General features: G+C 29.0%; 1 protein-coding gene across 1 annotated transcript; it reads right to left on the bottom strand.

The window, feature by feature from the left end:
- Positions 1-7,792: 7,792 nt before the first annotated feature.
- Positions 7,793-10,466, bottom strand: K444DRAFT_668090 (uncharacterized protein). The gene is made up of 2 exons (XM_024887370.1): positions 9,918-10,466; positions 7,793-9,870 (listed from the first exon to the last, which is right to left on the bottom strand). The coding sequence occupies exons 1-2, from the start codon at positions 10,241-10,243 to the stop codon at positions 7,956-7,958; spliced, it is 2,241 nt and encodes a 746-aa protein (XP_024730401.1). The 5' UTR covers positions 10,244-10,466; the 3' UTR covers positions 7,793-7,955.
- Between the last annotated feature and the right edge of the window lie 4,162 nt (positions 10,467-14,628).

Here is a 14,628-nt window from a genome sequence, read left to right as displayed (position 1 = left end):
ATAAGCTACTTTATAATATAATAGTATTTATATTAAATAAAATAATAAAGAATTTATTATTATATAGTCTTTAGCTAATACTATTTAGAAAGAAAAGTAATATATCTAAACTATAGCTAATATTATTACTATTAGATTAGACTTTAATATAAGCCTTATTACTTTATTATATATATCTTTTAATAATAGTATTATAAGAAATTAATATATTAAACTAATTATTACTTATATTTCTTTATTATTTATAATTACTTTTACTAGTACCGGACTATAAAAAGCTAGTAATAACGGATTTCTATTATCTTTACTATCTCTAAATAGCCCTTTAACTAGCTCTTTTATTATAAATCTAATTAGAGAAATAGTAAAAATATATATTAAAATATAAAAATATAATAGAACTAATAATAGTTTTAACTAAAAACTTACTAATTTTCCTAATATTTACTAATATATAAAGCTTTTATAAGAGGTATTAGTAAGAGCTTTTCCTATTATATTAAAAAAACTAATATAAAATTACTTTTATAATAACTATTATAATTTCTAGATATCCGGTATCTAAAATATCTGGTCAGATACCAGATATCTTCTAGATATATATAACGCGGCCGCTTTACTAGAGAAGTATACTTGAAATATACTAGAGATATTTAGAAGGCTAAGCCCTTTCGGAACTAGTATATTATAAAGTATATATATTTCCTTATAACTTCCTATATTCTAGTTTTCTTTTTCTTAGCTTTAAATTATTTTTATAAGGAACCTTCTACCTTGCTTTCTATACCCTAAATACTATATCTATAATAGTATTTAAAGCTTATTTTCTTTAATTCTATAAAGAATTTCAAATAAACTAATTTAGAATTATTAAAAATATAAGTATTACTAAAATAATAGAATTTTAGAAATACGAGTAATAGGTTCTAAAATAATAAAAGCAAAAAGTTTTAAAATTCTTAGAGAAATCAGGTATTTATATCTTTATAAATATATACTAGTAATATATTAGAAATCTTTCTAAAAACCCGAAAATTAAAAAACTTTAAATAAAGGCTATTCTTTAACTAAGTTCTAAAGTAATAGATACCTATAGGCTAGTAACCTAATTACTACCCTTAAGTTCTATCCTATAATCCTATAGGCCCTATATATACTAGTAATAAGACTATTAGGGAAAATATAATAAAGGAAAAGTATAATAAATTAACTTTCTAGAATATTATATAATCCGGAATAATATTAACTTCTTTTAAGGCTTTTATTAGTTCAGGTTATTCTATTAATAGCCTTTTCCAAATTAAATATTCTATTAATATTTCTAGAAGTTTTTTAAATAAATTTATAAAAGAAGAAGCTTCTTCTTTTATTAAAAAGCTCCTATATACTAATTAGCTTATTATTACTAAAGAATTATATAAATAGTTTAAGGAAACTAGTTATTTGCTTTCTAATATTAATTTAATTATTACTAGCTATTAGAAAAATCTCAAAAAAGCTATTTTATATAAAATAAGCTATAAAAATACTAAAAGCCTTTTTAAAAATACTAAGCTTTATAATATTAAACTCGAGAATAATATTAAATACTATATAGCTATAGTAAATTAGCTTATAATAGCTCTAGCTACTTCTATTTTACTTATTTCTACTATTTCTATAGTTCCGGCTATTTCGAACTTTTCTTAAAAGAATTCCGAACTATTTCTTACTTATTTCTATTTAGAATTCCCTGTATTTTATATTTCTTTTAGAGATACTAGAATTATTAAGCTTCTAAATCTAACTTTCTTTACTAGAGATTATATTATCTTTAATAACTAGCTAGTTTAAATTAAGAATAAGCTATAAGAAAATATTAATTTATATTTCTAATAGACTTACTAGTAATATTCTTACCTTAACTAATTCTTATATAAATAAAAATAGTCCGAATTAGTACTATTAGCTCTTAGAGTTTTATTCTTACTTAAAAAAGCTATATTCTAACTTTAATAAGATATAGAATACTTACTATAATTTTAGTAAGCTTTAAATATATTTTAGTTAAATATTTTAAGAATTCTATACTTTTTCCTTATAACTATTTATAGAAAATAGTATTAGTCTTTAAGATATTAAATATAAACTAAATAAGAAGCTCTTATTAAAGCTCTAGAAATTAATATATATATACTATAATAATTCTTCTATTAATATTACTTACTTTACTTAGTACTATATTACTAATAATTAGTAAATTAAAGCTATATATAAGAAAACTAAGAAATATAAGAAAATAAAAGCTATTTTAGTTAAGTTTACTTCTAGTACTATATTCTTATATATTTCTAAGAAGTATACTTCTAAGAAGAAGCCTAAAAAGCCTATATTAACTATTTTTATTAAGTATATATTTCCTTATAAATATAAGTAATATTCTATAAAGACTAAAAATCTTTTAATTATTAAATATTATAACTATAATAAGTTTAGCTATTATATTAAATACTATCCGGTTATATATAATAAAGAAACTAAAATAGCTTTTTCTAGAATTAAGCCAGATTTAGTTTCTATTTTACTAGAATATCTAGTTACTATTTTAGTAAAGTATTTAGAGAATTTAAGCTCTAATTTTAATATAAAACCAGAAAATAAGTACTTCTAAAAGAAGTTTCTATTTTAGGAACTTATAATATAAATTTAGTAAAGATTAACTTAATTTATCTAATAAAAGAGAATACTTTTATAATGCCTTATATTATTAGTATAAATAAATTAAAAATAAGTCTTTTTTTCTTATTAATACTAAAGCTAATAGTTATACTTTTATTAATATAAAGCTTATTTAGCTTATAAAGTAATTCTTAGAAATAGAATTATAATTCTTTTTCTTATTTTATATTATATATAGTTTTAATAAAAAGCTAGCTAAGTTTACTAAAAAATATATAAAAGTCTTATTTCTAATTAATAAATAAAGTATTAATATATCTATAATTATTCTAAATCTTAAAGATTATAATATTATTCTTAATAGAAAATAAATAATATATATTAATATTCTAGTTAATTATAGAAGATATAGGCTTATATAAATAAAGAATAAGCCTAAATCTATATAATTCAGTTATATTATTTGTATTTCTTAGTAATAGCTAGAGAAGTAACCTAATAATAAATATTAAAAAGACACTAATTAATAAGATTTTATTATAAGCTATTTCTGGAAATCTTTTATTTTTAAGTAGTTTTTTTTTAGACTAATTAAAGTAAATTATATAAGATTATAGAAAAGAAGCTTCTATAGCCTAATTAAGATATAATATCTAAGTAAAAGCTAAAGAAATAAGAAAAGGTCCTTAATAAAAAGTAAATATTAAATCTAGCTATTTTTATTTTTATAATATTTAATTATATAGCTAAAAGAGAAAATAATATTATTAGTTAAATCTCTATTTATAAGATTAATAAAGAGTTTAAAGTTCGGAAAAGAGAAGCTATTTCTGGCCTAAAGAATTAATAACTAGAAGAAATAAAGCTTTAGTAATTATAGAAAATATTATTTCCGGAACTCAAGAAATATACCTCTATTTTCTCTAAGAAAAAGTCTAATATTCTTTCTTTCTATAAACTATATAATTATAAGATTTAGATTAAAGGCCTAAAAAGAACTAAGAATATTAGATATTAATTTCTCTAGTAATAGTTTACTTAAGAGCTTTTAGAAATCAAGTATTTCTTAAAAAATAATCTAGCTAAGGGCTTTATTAAAGCTAGTTAGACTCTTTTTACTTTACTAGTTCTTTTTATAAAGAAAGTAAACAGAGGTTTATATTTCTATATTAATTTCCGCTATCTAAATAATATTATTTAGAAGAATTAATATCTTTTTTTACTTATTAATAAGACTTTAAATTAATTATCTAAAGCTAAGATTTATACTAAATAAAATATTTATTAAGCTTTTTATTATATAGCTATAAACCCAGACTTTTAGAAGCTAATAATATTCCGTATTTACTATAAAATATATAAATATAATATATTATATAGTAACTATATACCAGTAGTTATATGCAGGCTCATATAACTATACTTACTATATTTAAGCTTTAGCTACCTGTACTATACCTTCTTTCTTCTCATCTATCTATATATTATTATTATAATATAATATTCTTTAGAAAGGCTTTATAAATAGCCTAGTTATATATTAATACTATATAAATAATATACTTTTTAAGTATTTAAATAACTTTTATATAGCATATTTTAATAATATTTTTATTTACTTAGTAAATCTAGTAAAATATAAATAGTATATATAAAAAGTACTAAATTACTTATATCTTACCGGCCTCTAAATAAATATTAAGAAATCAGAATTTAAAGTTATATATATAAAATACTTGGGCTTTATTATTTCTATATCTAATATTAAAATAAATTCTAATAAAATTAAAGTAATATATAACTAGTAATTTTCAAAGATAATTAAGAATATATAGTTTTTCCTTAGCTTCTATAACTTTTATAAATACTTTATTAAAGAATATAAATAGATTACTAGATCTTTTATTTTACTTATAAAAAAGAGTATTTCTTTTAAATAATCCGAGTAATATTAAAAAGCTTTTATTTATTTAAAGAAAGCTATAATTTCTATTCTAGTTCTATAGTAAGGCTTTTTCTTAGAATTATAATATTTATATATATTAGAGTATCTAGCTAGCTATTATATTATTTTAATAAACTTAATATAGATATAAAAAAGATTTAATTACTAAACTAGCCTATTTTTAACTATAATATTAAGCCTTTAGTAGAAAGCTATAATCTTATTAATATTATTCTAGTTTTATTCTTATATTTTATATATTTTATATTTAAACTTAGTAATAAATATATAAAGCGAATTAGTATCTTACTTAAAAGAGTATAGCTTATTTTCTGCCTTTTATATCTTATTTGAATTCAAATAGATATAAGAGAGTTAATTAAGAATTAAGAAGTAAGACTAGATTTAATTATCTTTAGCCTAGAAAAGCTAAAGAAGAACTATTACTTAAATATAAGATTCGAGATTTAGATAGATATAATAGAACTAAGTAGTAGTATTACTAATAGCTTTATAATTAACTTATAGCTTGGCCTTAATTAAAGGAAGCCAGATATTAAACTTATAGACTTGGCTATTAAATTTTTCGGGATATAGAAAAAAGAGTTTTGGCTTTGCATTTATAGAAAAAGAGAAGAAGCGAGTTTATAAGTAAATAAGCTTATTACCTTATTACTAGATAACCTTAGCCTATTTTTATATCTCTATTTAAAGCTCGGTAATTATATTAGTAATCTGGGTTTATAAAAGTAATTCTATAATAAAAAACTTAAAGTAAAAAAGAGCCTAATAAGCTCTTAATCTCTCTAGTAAATAGATATATTAATAGTACTATTATTAAATTTAATATAAAAATCGCACTTATATATAAGACATAAGAGTAGTTTTACTTCCTCTATAAAAATAAGAATAAGTTTAGAATAATATTACGAAACCGGGCTCTAGGCTTAGAAAGCAGATAAAGTAACTTTTAATCCGAGAATTCTAAACTAAGGAAAGAAGCTTATATATATAGGAGCTTTAGTATTCTAAATACTAGCCCTAGCCGCATGCGTTATCGCGGTCACGTGACGCTAAATTTACTAGTAAAGCAGTAAAATATAATAAATAGCAAGAATCTAATTAATTCTAGTACTTTTATTAAGGCAAAAATTAATAATTATATAGAAGCAGAAATAACTAGTTTTCCGATTACTAAATATAATATTTATATAATTAAAAATTTTCTAGTTTTTTTATAAACTAGTTATATAATATAAAATCGGTTTTATATTAAATAACTTAGTACTTTTATAAAAAGTCTTTTATATATTATATATAATTAAATACTTAAAACTCTCTAAATATTACTAATTTTTACTTTCTTATATATTCTTATTTAATTATATATTCTATATTATTTGCTTTTATATTTCTATTTTTATTACTTTATTTATATAAGATATTTATATATTACGTTTTCTTCTTATAATATAACTTAAAAATAAACTTATTCTTTTCTTATTTTAATTCTTATAAGGCCTTAAAAGTATTCTACTTATAAACTTAAATAATTATAATTAAATTAATAAGGTATTTTTTAAAAGCCGGCTAAGTTATTTTATAGGCTTAATATTATATAATAGCTTTCTAAGCTTTATAAAGCTCGTTATATAAGAAACTTACTATAATATTAACTCTAGCTATATATTAATTATAAATCTAGAGCTAAGTTTAGAAAAGAGCTTTAAATAAAAATATAAAGTTTCTTTATTCTTATAAGAGCTTTCTCTTATATATATTAGGCTACTTAACTTTAAAAAGCTTTTTTTAGTTTAAAGCTATCTTTAGAATATATATAAAAAGTTTAGAGCAAATAATATTAGAATCTAAAATAATACCTAGATTTATTATATTTACTTTTATAAGTATAAAATAGCTTTATAATCTAGTTTAATATCTTTAAAAGTAAGACTTAAAGAGAAAGCAAAAGTATATAAATACTTATATATACTTAGAATTATAAAGAGGCTTAAGGCTATTTTTATATTATACTTTTTAGCTTCTAACTAAGTAATACATTTATTAATTATATTAATATATAGCTACTATTACGAGACCGGGTTTCTGGACTTGAAAAGCAAAGTAAAGAAGCTTTATTCCGAGAATTCTAAACTAAAAAGAGAAGCTTATATATATAAGAGCTTTAGTATTCTAAATACTAGTTAGCTATATATATTATTATAATTATATAATACTAAATTTACTAGTAAAATAATAGAGTATAATAGCTACTTCTTTTATAAATATATATTCTTAGCTTTAAGGGCTATTAAATAAGCTTTAAAGGCCTTAAGAAAAATATTAGTTTAAGCGAAATATTATTATTTTAAAGTAATATCTATTACTTTATATAATTAAGAAAGGTCTTAAAAGCTATTATTAAGAGTATTAATAAATTACTTAGAAACTAAAATAGTTATAACTTTATTAGAAATATTAATATTAAAACTATTATTATAAGATATTTTACTTATTAAACTATTTCTCTTTTAAGTTAAAAAGATTAACTTATAAGATAATTAAGTAATAATAAGTAATAAGTCAAGTTATATAATAAAAATTAGTTATATTTAATATAGAAACTAATTTCTAGTTCTTTTATAAGGCTTAGAAAATCCTTCTTTAATTATATAAATTAGAACTAATATTATTATAATATAATAAACTAGCTAATTATAGTAATTAGAGCAATTCGGCTAATTCTAGCTAAGGCTTTACTTATAGCTCTATCTAGCTATATTATATTTATAAAGAAAATAATATTATATAATATTATATTTTTCTCTAATTAATTTATATACTAGTATTAAATATAAGAGTTTTTTTATATTAAAACTCCTATTTTTTTATTATAAATTTATATAATATTAAAAAATATAAATAATACTTAACTTATAAAACCTTTAATATTTTATTAAAAGTAAAGATTTATTTATAAGTAAAGATTTATTTTAAGTTATTAAATACTTTTAAAACTTAATTAAATCTTTTTTTAATTTATATATATAAAGTAATTAATATTAATTTATTAAGAATATAAAATATATTTATATATTTATATTTATATATTATATATAATTTAATAAAAAGTTATTTTATTAAAAAGGGAAAATAAAGCTTAAAAGGTTAGTCTTTAAGGTCCACTTTCTAATTAAGCCTAATTGGGACTAGCTATTCCCTAAATTTCGCAGTGTCACGTGTATTGCCTCTTAAGGGCAATGCGCCTAGAGGCGATGCGTAGAGGCGATGCGTAGAGGCAATGCACTAACAGTAATTAACCCACGCGATATTAGCCCCTTAAATCACATTTTTACTTATATTTCAGCTTCGAAGCAGTTGGGACTACAAGAAAAGCTGCAAGAGCATCCGCTGCAAACTTCTCGCTCTTGATCAGTCCATTTTTGATCTTCGACGGCTTTTCAAGCGCCATTTCTAATACCTGTTTCTCAATTTTGCGATGCCTCACGCCGTTTCCCGAATCAAATCCCATATTATTCGCATGTCGCCAAGTTATGAAACTCAAAAAATCTCTCTCGGAACCTGAACGTGGTGTTTGTGTGTCTCCATTTAACCCGGCCATATTTTTCCACTTTCTCTTCTTGAGCACATCGAATCTACCACCTTGTTGGGCGATGAGCTTGAGGATCACTAACACGAGGAGAGCGCGTGGCTTGGTGTTGACTTGGGAACGTGGTTCTTTTATAATTCTCACCCCCCAGAACCATCTCGCGTCCTGGTCGAATCCATCAGGGTACTCGATATTGGAGGAATAGATTGCAAAAAGTATGGAGTAGATTAGATTGTCATAGTCAGCGAATGTAACGCCTTTTTGGAGCAAGAATTGAAGAACTTTAAGATCGTCCATCGACATTGGGGTTGTGTTTCGACATTGTTGTTGGGCGCATGGTAGGTTCATAGAGACCTCATGGAGGCTGTTGTAGAGCTTAGCTTTCTCAAGAATGCATCCCATGAGATCTAAGGTAATATATTCGAGCTGGAAGTGCTGCAAGACATCTCGAAGAATGTCGGGATAAAAAATTCCTTCTTGGAGAAGGAAGTTGATCACGTCCAGCCCGTAAAAGCTATCTGGAGTGGCAGCAGATTTGATCGCTGCCCTGAGAAGCTTGGCAGAGAGAGGACGATCAAAGATTTGGTGACGGGCCATAATGACATCAAGCAAATCTAGCAGTCGAACTTGACTCTCAAGTATTGGAACTTTCAGATCTCGAAATGCTGCGAATGCAATATCCAGAAAAGAACCATGTTTGCGAGGGTCTGCTCCCGAATGGAGCAGTAATTCTACAGCTTCGTGATTGAAGTGAGTTGCCGCATAGTACAAGGGAGATATAGAGGTTCTTTCTGCTGTGCTGGCAGTAAGGGAGTGATCAGCGCCGAACAATAGAGCACTTTTCAAAGACTCATTGTCTTCAACGTACACCATTCTCCATACGAGGCCTCGCGTGTTGAGAAGGCCAGGACAATCGACCTCCTTATCACTTTTAGGATCAGCTCCAGCGGCCAAACAAGCTCTGAGCTCAACCGATCTTTTCTGGGAGCCAGGGTCATAAGCAATTCTCCAAAGACTTTCGTCTAGCGCAAGGCGGTCCTCTTCCCTCAGAAATCGTCGTTGGATCTCGGCGCTTTCGATAAGTGATTTGTCTGGGGAAAAGGTTCTGTCACACTTGATGATTTCAGCAACTACCTCAGAAGGTGGCCGTTCCGTTTCAAAAGATTGTGAGCCTTTCGTCGCGGAAAAGGATTTCAAGCTCTCAATTTCACGATGTGAAGTCGGAGTGACTACAGGATCTGAGTTGAGCACGCCCAGGGGAACTAAGTCTGGCATCACCATACTTGCTGAATCCCTGTCTTCCACACGAATTGCAGAGACACTAGAACGAATGTTGCTTGGGTGGTTACTGAAGCTGTCAGACCCAGAGGATTGCGTCAGTGACTTTGGGAAAGGTCCTCCCTCGTAGCTATCATCGATCATATCCAACTCGCCCTTAAAGACGGCCGCCGCTCCACGGCTTGTGTAATCACCAGCAATGGATTCTTCTCCGACTACTGATTCTGCATACTCAGATACATCTGCCATGTACCTTTGTAAGATAATATTTGGACTATGCTCGACAGTTATACGAAGTCGGGTGATTTCACGCAGAATCCGAGGAATGTCCTCCTGTCGTATGGCGGTAGTCGCTGATTGAATAGCAGCCGTGTTGCATCTGGTGATTATGAGTATGCTTGCATATTAACACAGAATTACACATACAATGCAAGACAATCTACCGCGAGATTCAACGCCGTTGTGTGAGCTTCGAGGCTAGACCGCAAATTTTCTATATCTTCCCGACCACTTACAACCCACCGAAGACGACGCGATATCCTTGCTGTGCTCTGCTCAACAATCGACGTTGAGATCTGACCAACGATATCTCGTGTCTGAGTAATTATTCCCGAAAACTGCTCTGTGAGCTCATTCGGGACCAAGTGGGTTTTATCCGTCAAAAAACTTGAGAGCATATTGAATCGATTCCAGCTCATTTTTGACCAAGTTGAGGTCGCTTTGTGCGTCTCGAAACTTGCTGGTAAAGTCATGGATTGAGACGAGGAGGGTTTTGATGCCTGTCACGAGGCTGAGAGCCGCAACTGTGATGGACAGAGGATCCATTCTGGGGCTGGCAAAGTCGAACTCCCACCTGTACGTGGTGATGGCTACGAACTTGTATTTACCTAGGTATGATGCAGAGCCAACGGGAGACAAGCGCATTCAGCTGGAGCTGGTGAGGTTGTTGTGTGGTATTGAGGCTGATGATGAGGCTGATGATGATGATGATGATGATGATGATGATGATGATGATGAAGAAGGTCTGTTCCGCCCGGCTAAGCTTAAAGGGCACTAGTACAGCTAGTTGTCGAAATCAGTGCGTTTCGCGCTAAAATTGCTGCGCGCACTCGTTTTCTAGTCCGCACCCTTTAATCTACTTTAAACCCTTTATAACTTTATTATAACGTCTTTAACTTTAATAAATTATATACGAGATTGCTTAATTAAGCCTGCCTTAGTAGAGCCTTTTGTCTCACGTGCCGGGCCTGGTTTGCTCTCTTATTACGTTCCCGGCACGTATTACACGTAAAAAAGCGGCCAAAGTCTATAACAGGCTTCTTTTGATTGCAAGAAGAGCAGTACTAGTCTTGCGGGCCTATAGAGCTCCTCCCGTCCTCTTGCGGGCTCTCTCCCTCGTCCGCTAGGCCCGTGGAGCTCTCCCGGCTCTCTTGCGGATCCGTAAAACCTCCTGCTAAGTCCTCCCAACTCTCTTGCGGACCCGTAGAGCTCTCTCTTATACCCGTAAAGCCCCCCCAGCCGTCTTGCCGGTCCGTAAAGCTCTCTCCCTCATCCGTCGAGCCCTCCCAGCTCCCCTCTCCCCCTCTCTCCTCTCCCTCTCCCTTCCCACCCGTCCAGTCCTCCCAATGCCGATACGGGCTCTTCCGGAGTCTCTCTACTACCCACTTATATTCCTCCTTCTTATAAAGAGCCGCGCGAATCTCTTCTAAGCCCGGCGGGCCCTGCTCTCGCGGTATACCCTCCCAAGCCCCTTTCAAAGCTATAAAGTCATCGTCACTTAGCGACCCTAGCTAGTGCTCGTCCTGAAGCATAAAGCTCTCCAACTCCCCTCGTGTAAACCCTCCGTTTAAAGCCCCTTCCTCCCACTCTCTCTTCCTCTCTCGCCAAGTCCTTCTCGTCCTCTCCCTCCGTAATCTTGCCCGTAAGGCCTTCTCTACTACCCGTTGTACCCGCGCGAACCGTCGTGCCCGTCCTTCTTGTGAAACCGGCTCCCCCTTTTGCTCGCGGTAGGAATCGCGCCACGCGGAGCACGTATACGCTCGTAGATTATTCCGATCGAGAGGGAAGTCGACTATCGGCCGGATACGCTTACACGTCGAGTAGCGGTCCGTAGCGCGGGCTATTCGTGGGATCCGGTGCCGCTCTTCACAACGTCTGCAAAGGGATTCGGAATTTAAAGAGATAAGGCAGGTCTGGCACTCGTGGCAGTAACGTGGGCGGGCCATTAGAGCGTGTGAGAGAGCGTATGAGAGTGTGAGAGAGTGTGAGAGAGCGTGAGAGAGCGTGAGAGAGCGTGAGAGAGCATGAGAGTTTGGTGTTCCCGCACAGACAAAAACTGGTCACGTGGCAGTGTCCGTTTTATACGGATCTTCTATTAATATAGTAAAGAGACAAGTTTAGGGCCGCTTCGCTAAAATTATTAATTGGCGGCCCTATGCAAGCTCCGGGGCCAATTAATAATTTTGCCCTAAACTCGTCCCGAGTAGGGTTAAAATATAATAAAGGCTTTTAGCTAAGTATATAAATTAAGTACGGACTCTTTACGGATAATATAATAAGGAAAATAGCCTGTAAGTATACAAAGTTACCTGTAAGTAAGTTAAAAGCTAAGTAAGACCTTATAATATTTCTGGGTATACTATATTACTTATATAGTTTATATTAGAGAATAAAAGAATATAAAGCCCTGTCTATAAGGTTACCTATAAGGCCGCCATATAGAACTGGCTATAAGAAAAGACCGGCAACTATAAATCTACTCCTACTACCTTAAATAACTGGCCTTATAACTTATTAATAGTTATTATAAAGAATAAAGCAAGTAGAAACTACTTATAGAAGAGTATAAAAGATAGTTACTAATTTGTAGACTAGAGCTTAATCCGTAGAATTATCTATAACTGGCTATTAAAGTCGCTATCTAGTAGCTATACCCGAATTAAGAACCTTCTAAAGCTATATATTAATATCTATAATCCGTTATAAAGCCCTTCCTGCGGATAGAGATTTCGTAAGAGTATTACGGATATACTAATCTTGAGTTATAGCTTGGAAAGAGATAAACCTAGTAAATAGATACTTTATAAGATCTCTAAAGATAATTCTGTAATTTCAGGATCTGCCTTATTTATATTAGCTAAATCTATTATAAAATATATCTATTTCTGGCCAGGAAGTATATCTAGAATTATTTAGTTAAGCTTACAGACTATATTATTTAGAGTTAATAGAATTGCCTATTTACTAAAGGCCCGGTAATTATATAGGGCCTATAAGAGTTATTCTTATAGATAGATATAATTAATTAGGTCTATAACTAACTAGATATACGGAATAAAAGGCAGGAATATAATCTGCTTATTTAAAAACAAGTTATATAGTAGACTACTAATCTAGTCTATAAAATTCTATTCGGACGGATTATTACGGACCTGTATATTAATCCGTAATAATAACTAATAGAGTTATAGCCAGATTTATATCCGCTATAAATAGGCCTATATTATATTAGCCTGCAAACTATATAGAACTACTAGTAAGATCTGGGCAAAGTTTCTTCCGAGAATTATAGGTACTCTTCTAAAGAGAATATTATCTATAACCGACCGTAAATCGACTATTAGCTAGTATATTATCTCAAAGTAATACTTGTATTATATAGGTACCTTATTTCAGATAATTAGATTTATAGATTATAAGAGAGCCCCGAGCCGGCTTGTTTTAGTAATTATACTTACGAATAACTTATTAAGCTCAAGTAGAATCCGGAACTAGAAGTAAGATATATATCTATCCGGAAGAAGAAAAGCTATAATATCCGTTAATACTATATATAGAATTACCTTATCTTGGCTATAGTAATAGTAATAGAGAATCTTATAAAGAAATGTCTTACTAGTATTACTAGAGCCTTATAAGTAAAAGTAGATAGTTTGCAAATTGTCTGTAATTATTACTATAATTATCTAGAAGTAAGAGTACTAGTTTACATTTAGCTAGGCTTGTATTATAGCCGCTAGTAATGTCTTATAGGTATAATTAACCTATAGATTAGCTATATAATAGCTTATAGTCTAGTTAAAGGTATTTTTAGGCAGGGCAATATCTATAAGTATTTGCTAGAGATCCGTAAGGCCGAGATCAAGTAAAAAGAGGCCGTAATTATAGTAAGAATTAACTAAAGATAGCAGGAAGTTAATTAACGGATTATAGGCTAGCTTATAGGCCAAGTTATTATAGAAATACTTTTTATACTAGTTCTAAATTACTTGTATATCTGTAATTAGCTACTAGCAGATATCTATAAGAAAGAGTATTTATAAACTATAGCTAGTTATTAATAAAATAGCTTTATTAAAGTACTAGAACTATTTCTAATTATTCTCTACTAAGCTATAGGTAATATAGATAGTATAGTATATAAAATAATAGATATTCTCGACTAAATAGAGTTCGTTAAAGGACTATAGACTATATATAACTATTAGTAAGAGCTATAAATAGAACCGCTTGCCCGAAACTAGGCTATAATAGTAAATATAGCTAATACTATATTCTCGCTTATAGTACTTCTATATCCGGGTTTTAGTAACCCATATAAAGTACTATAGGAACTTGTAGTATAGGTACTAGTAACTATTTTTATATATTATATTATACTTAAAGAAGGCTATTAAGGTAAAGCAGGTATTTGCGGTCCGGTTTATAATCTATTCAGATAAGAAGTTAGCTATAAAACAGACTATATATTATCTAGAAAAGTAGATTATAAGATATTAAACTAGAGGGAATTCCTAATATATTAGATACTCGAATAAGTACTAGAAAGCCTTTATAGAGCCTATATACCGAGCTTAGAGATATTAGATAATCTTATTATTTATTTTCGAGATAATAATAGTTATATAATATAGAAGGGAAACTATAATAAGACAAAAACCCATATAAAGTATACCAGAGTATAAAACGTGATTTAATAGTAAAATAATAAATTAAAAGTATAAATAGTAAAGTATAAATAGTATATAGTATATAAAAGCTCAATTAATTAAATACTTATAAAGAATTATTCTCTAAATCTATAGAAAAACCAGCTTTCTTATATAATTTCCGCAAGTTATATATAAAAGGCCGCAGC

Source organism: Hyaloscypha bicolor (genome assembly GCF_002865645.1).
Source record: "Hyaloscypha bicolor E unplaced genomic scaffold K444scaffold_142, whole genome shotgun sequence".
NCBI lineage: Eukaryota > Fungi > Ascomycota > Leotiomycetes > Helotiales > Hyaloscyphaceae > Hyaloscypha > Hyaloscypha bicolor.
The sequence above is the reverse complement of the archived record's forward strand: the minus strand, read 5'-3'. Positions and strand labels throughout refer to the sequence as shown.